The sequence below is a fragment of the Anas acuta genome, chromosome 3, assembly GCF_963932015.1.
Source record: "Anas acuta chromosome 3, bAnaAcu1.1, whole genome shotgun sequence".
NCBI classification, from domain to species: domain Eukaryota; kingdom Metazoa; phylum Chordata; class Aves; order Anseriformes; family Anatidae; genus Anas; species Anas acuta.
Genome location: NC_088981.1, coordinates 66427739 through 66433738, shown reverse-complemented (window position 1 = coordinate 66433738; position 6000 = coordinate 66427739). Strand labels below are relative to the sequence as shown.

The 6000-nt window shown below is 35.3% G+C and overlaps 1 protein-coding gene across 1 annotated transcript in view; it reads right to left on the bottom strand.

Annotated features, from left to right (window-relative positions):
- Nucleotides 1-742: 742 nt before the first annotated feature.
- The window catches only part of MAN1A1 (mannosidase alpha class 1A member 1), a 138064-nt gene continuing 132806 nt past the window's right edge, over nt 743-6000 (bottom strand). Inside the window, exons 11-12 of the mRNA XM_068677591.1 lie at nt 5420-5535; nt 743-4279 (exon numbers count right to left, since the gene is read on the bottom strand). Of these exons, the coding sequence (XP_068533692.1) occupies nt 4153-4279; nt 5420-5535 (243 nt within the window). The 3' untranslated portion in view covers nt 743-4152. The remainder of the gene's footprint in view (nt 4280-5419; nt 5536-6000) is intronic.

The window sequence follows — 6000 nt, the reverse complement described above, 5'->3', positions numbered from 1 at the left end:
ACCAGACCTAATAGCTACCCTCAAAAATTACTTAAGCAGGTCTAATGAGTGAGTCCTTTGACAGAAATTGATGCTTCTGAGACTGTTCTGTGAAATCAGCAGTTTATTTTACTATCATATTTGGGTAATGCTTTGTACTAGACGGAAAAAACAAATAAGCTTATCTGTGAGGCGTGGCTGGTATTCCAAGGTTTAGATCAGAGATCTTAACGACACAGCCTTCTGACACAAAATGTAGTTACAGTTCCTATGACAACTATTCCTCTCTCCTCTGGAGCATGGGCTAACGATAGTATTTCATTACATGATCTTGTAGCACTGGGCCCTGTGACAGCCTTGTCATCTCATCTCCGGTGTTTGTTCCTAAAGGGCATTTAGCTGAAGCCAGCTTGTGCTGTGCAGAACGTGAATTTGAGTGACTTCATCTTCAATTTGCTTACTGCCTGTCACTTCTGACTTCCAAGCTTCCTGATTTTCCTTAGAAAGCTTCCATTATGCTAAAATACATTTGGGAGAATAAGTTTCTACTAACAACAATTTCTAGGAATTGATTTTTTTGTGATAGCAATTCCGTGCACTAACATTAATTGAGTATTAACAAAAGTATCTTAACAACTACAAAGTACTACTGTGCATCAAACCAATCTCCTGACAAAAAATCATGAGTATAGCAGCCAAAGCAGCAGATTACTGTAGTTACTTCTGTGGCGCACTTAAGAAAAATTATAACAAGTTGAACAGATATATTAAAAGACTTTATTCACAATAGAGAAATTTTTACAAATATAAGTTCTTAAAAATTAAGCATCTTGATCTATTATGTATTCCATAATTTCAGTATTTATATAAAGATGAAAAGACTAAATGGAGTATGTACAAATCAAAAACTATTTAAATGCCTCATAGAAATGGAGAATATGTATGATGAAGTCACCATAGAAACCGTGAGCCATTGGGCATTGCAAAAATCTGTGTACAACCAACACATATGCAATACGTATTTCACAAACTATCAAAACAATTTTTTTTTCCATGAAACAGCATGGGTGCCTTTTAAAATGATTTATTTCTTATGACTTAACATATGCAGATTTAAATGCGTTATTTTGCTACAAAGAAATGGAAAAAGTATAGGCAAGTGTGTTTAGGCAAAGATAATACCCCCCCATAAAGCAATTTCTTTTGCTCTTATGAATGACTGGGAACATGAAATGACCATCGGTAGCCACTCCATACAGCTGGTTAAGTGAATGGGAAATAAAATGAATGTTATCTTAGTAATCTAACAACCGCTGGTAAGTACTGGCTGTTTCAAAATGATTGCTCTAGCTTTGGTGTTTTGGGGTTATTTAAAAAAAAAAAAAATCAATATATTCTCAGTTTATGAAAAGTTTTTTCTTACATTTGGCAGATCTACACATTGTACAATCTTCTCGTCTACTTACATTTGTTTACAATAAGTACAGTATAGTGCAGTTTGTACATACAACCTGAATACCAATACCAGTCACATCAAATTTGTGCTCTTTCAAATCATCCTAACTCCCAAACAACAAAAAAAATAAAATTCATACTGAATGTCTGTATTACAAGTGAACAGTCATGATGCACATATTTAAGTACATAGGACCCAGTGCATACAAGAGGTTTGTATGCCTGCTTTTTGAAACAAGGAGAAGAGCTATTTGGTTCCCCATTGTTTCCCTTAAGCTCGTTAAATAAACATAAGATCACTAGACACATCTGGGGGAAGCATACTGTGGTTAAGAAAAACATGTAAAAAGAGGCTTACAAAACACATTTCTCAAAGACTTTTGTCTGAGCTATTGCAGTTATTTTACTGATATGAGGCCTATAGTAGCACATGCATAACCATGTGGTGGGCAGCAGCAGGTGACCTAATAAAGATAACTAAGACAAAAATAATTACTATTAGTTGTTAAAGAGGGAAGGACATTTTTTTTTCTTGATAGTTATAATTTTCCTGTGGTAACTGGAGGAAGAAAAAAAAAGTCCATTATAAATATAATTTCTGAAGAAATACAATGAAATACTGTAGTACTTCAAAGATACAAATTCTGGATTATCACAGTAAATGGGAATTCTGTGTTTCAGCATAGGAGAGCCACAGATTCATCCTCACTTGTTCTGAAGCTGTTACTGTGACATGAGAGAATCCATGCTTAAAAAAAAAAAAAAAAAGAAAAAAAAATGCACTAAAACAAAAAGTCTCAAGCCAAGTTGCTGATTCCATCTAAGCAGGCTTCATATTAGGCAGATGTTATTTGTGTCCATTCTCCCTGCTCTGGGATGCACAGGCTTAGCAGGGTCCTTCTATTAACTTTCATGTATGACTGCAGAGCTCTGCCAGACCTTTGATGGAAGGCTGAGCATTGCTGGATCCTTGCCCCCCACAGAAAGGTTTTTGGCAGCTCACGTGGCAGACGCTGTCTTCTGTCTGTGGTGGAACCAGATAGGCAGTGCTGTCTTTACACACTCCAGAGGGTAAAGTTTATAGGTCAGCCTCCAGCTTCTATATATATAAAAAGGTTATCAGGTATCTTTGCTCTTGGCTTCCACGTAAGTAAAGCCAACACTGCAGACCTCTATCAGTGTAGAAAAAGGTAGTGAAATGTACTCTGTAATGCCTCAGCAGATGTGCTTCCTCAGCTCCGATCAGCTATGCTGGACATGTGAGATAGCTTACTACGTTTAAAGATGACGACTGTTCAGAACCATATTTGTTTTGCTGCAGTCGATAATGTGCTTTCTCAGAATGGGAAGCCAGGTGTTATACCCTACTCAAAACGTACAAAAGTCATCCTGTCACCGAATGAGAACACTTGTGGACTTAAAAATGATGTAAACCACTCCAAGCTACATTTAAGTAGAAAAAGGAATTAATTGTGCCTGATTTTTTTTCCCTTTGGTGATACCACAAAGTAAAACATTTTTGGCAAAGCTGTTACTTTTCTTAGTAAACTAGGTTTCTAATCTAAGGAATATTTTTCAATACATTGCATTTCTGCCACTTAGGGAAGAGAAACTAGGTGCTTTCAGAAAGTTTTAGTTCTATGCTGGATAATTTCCTCACTGAAGGAGACAAGTTTTCTTCAAGGCATCTGAACGTCTGACTTTCTTCATGCAGGTACGTTAAATTGCTTTGTGACAATAAACTACCAAGGCTGGTGTCAGGTCTGAACCAATCTGAGTATTTGAGAAAGTCAAAGAAAACCAAACAAATTGCCTCTTGTATAATTCTCAGCTCAGCTTCAAGGAGAAATTCACTGAGCAGTTTTATTTTGTCTCTTTACTATCCAACCAAACGAAAGCTACTGGACTAAATATATAAAGATGGTAGGACTCCCTTTCTTAATAAGTAATTATCTTATTTTGCTCCAAATTAGCCTGACTAAAGACATGAGAATAATTCTACTTTGAAAAGGGAAGGAACAATTTATTCTTTCACAATATTCTAAATCAGAAGCTGAAAAACTAAGGTCTGATAACTAATGTGCTAAACCCATAAAAACTAGTTTAGACTAACTTCAACATATATTGCAGTTTCAGAGTTGTGTCTGCATGAGATGAAAATATTCCTATGTAGACTTCATTGACAATGAAATACATCAGATACTTTACCAACTAATGATAGACCCGCATAAGAAGAGGCTGTCACAGTCACAAGATTTGTCTTGGATGACACACAAAACAAATTAACATAGAACAAAATAATAGGAAAAAAAAAAAAGCTCTTCATACTTAATTCAATATGGCTTTTTGCAACATGGCAAAATATTACAGCTTAAAGCAGACATCTCCTCATAGAGGAGAAAAGAATTTTGCAGTCAAATTAAAAGCATAACAGGAAACAAGTAACATGCAGACCCTCTGCTCTTTTTGGCCAAGATGACACGGCAGCTTAACAAAGTCTGGAGAGATGTTGTATTTCTCTTCTAAGAAGTGGTTCAGCTGGATAAGAGGACTGACGTTTTAAGAGTTTGGATCCATTCATAAATATTTACTGTTAAAGAAAACAGACTGCAAAACACTTGATTTAAAAATCTAACTCAAGAACTTTAAATCAAATCACGTGCCCAAGTCCTGGAAAAAAACATTGAGGAATGAAACAAAGTAAAACTTTATCTTGATCTACTTCTGTTTTTCTTCTTTACTTCCATCCTCTTTATGAAGAATAGGGAGGGGATGAGCCTCTGTGTTGAAGACCCAGTGTTCGAATGGAAGAATATCGTCGTCAGAAAATAACAAATATAAGTACCTGGCAAGATTAAAAAAAGCAGGAAATGTGACTACATTGAAAACGATTGTAGTTTCATTTCCCCAGTCAAACAAATACCTGATTTCTGTAGGTGAATCTATTAACAGAAACAGCTGACCAAAACCAAAAACATTATGTCCTAACATAATAATGGTTAGCACAAAGCCACGGGGCTACTCATTTCAAGTTGGACTCATAGGCAATATCAACTGGAGACCAGTGGAACAACAACTCTATCCTGATAGGAGACAAATAAGTTTAGGTTACCAAGGTTAAGTATCAGTTCGTCTTCCACTTCATCCTTGGTAATTTTATTACATACTGTTTTGATCATTTTTCCTCCTGAATGTCAACATATATCAAGGTGTAGGAATGAAAATACTTTAGTCCAATCCTGTTTTACTTCTGAGAGCAACATCTGGCTGTCAGTATTTTTAAAGAATAAAACTATTGCGTCTATTAAACTCAACAGTAAAAAATTAAAAAATTCATCATTTTATTTAGTGTCACTGTACATGGTATTAGCTACTGTAGCGTGATTACTGAAGACAGCTTAGGGAGGAAAGTCTACTTAGCAAATGAAAGTTTATTCTCAATCACCGTCCTTCCCAACTTCCCTTTGCAACTTACTCTTGTACAGAAAAAAAAGTGAAGAGACCAGGACAGCACTTCCTTTATTTAATTAAAACCTTAGGAGATGGTGCTAGAGAATGAAGGCTTTTGTTTTTTCCTCTTAACATGCTGTGTGAGCTTACCATTCACTTCTTTTTTCTTGGTCTGTAGTTTTAAAATTAAAAGCATGCAATACAAGCCTGAGAAGTCTGCTGCCTACATTTTATTTGTTTCCCTAGTGTTGGCATATATAATTAGATCCTATCAAAACTAGGAGATGTAATATCTCACCAAAGACTATCAAGTAACTTTAACAGAAGTAAAGATAATTTCCAAAAGTTGGAGAATTTACTTTATTGATATAGGAAAAAAAAAAGCACTTTAGCTTCCTGTCACCTAGGAAAAGCTGTACTATTTCAGTCAGATTTTTGTTACGTGAATGTCAAGGGTACTACTGATAAATACTTATCTGTAAAGATGATACATAGTACTACTTCATATTAATGCAAATTAACTTTCTTTACTTACTTGAGTGTCTCTGAAAGGAAGAAACTTTGCTGCACGTCATCATGGCTTTCATGATTATTGTAAACATCTCTAATGCCAGAATAGCCACCATCTACTCTGCAGTGTTTTTCCAGTGCCTAAAGAGGGGTGAGGAAGGAAAAAAAAGAAGACTGAGATTAACAAAAGTAATCCTGTCAGGTTTTTCTTTGTTTGATAATAACACTGTAGCTACAACAGATTTCTTACTTTTTTTTTTTTTTCTTTTTTTCAGATAGTTGAAACTGAGATAGAAGTCTCTTTAAAAACATAAGCACACACAATCTAGTTTCACATTTAGGAAGGGAATGAAAATGACAAATTAATAAAAGAGGTGAACACAAAACAGTTTTCAGAAGGAAAGATAAAGGGATGTAAGGATGTAAAGATAAAGACTTTAACTTATTTTCTTTTTCCTGTTTTTGATATGGTACCCTCTCTATCACAGGCTTATACAGGCTTCAGAGATCCTGTCACATACACCTTCCTTGGCCATATCTCTGTGCTTAAAAGTTATTGTGATTGAATTGGATGCTATGATTAAGATCAGTCTTTTCCTTCTGTCT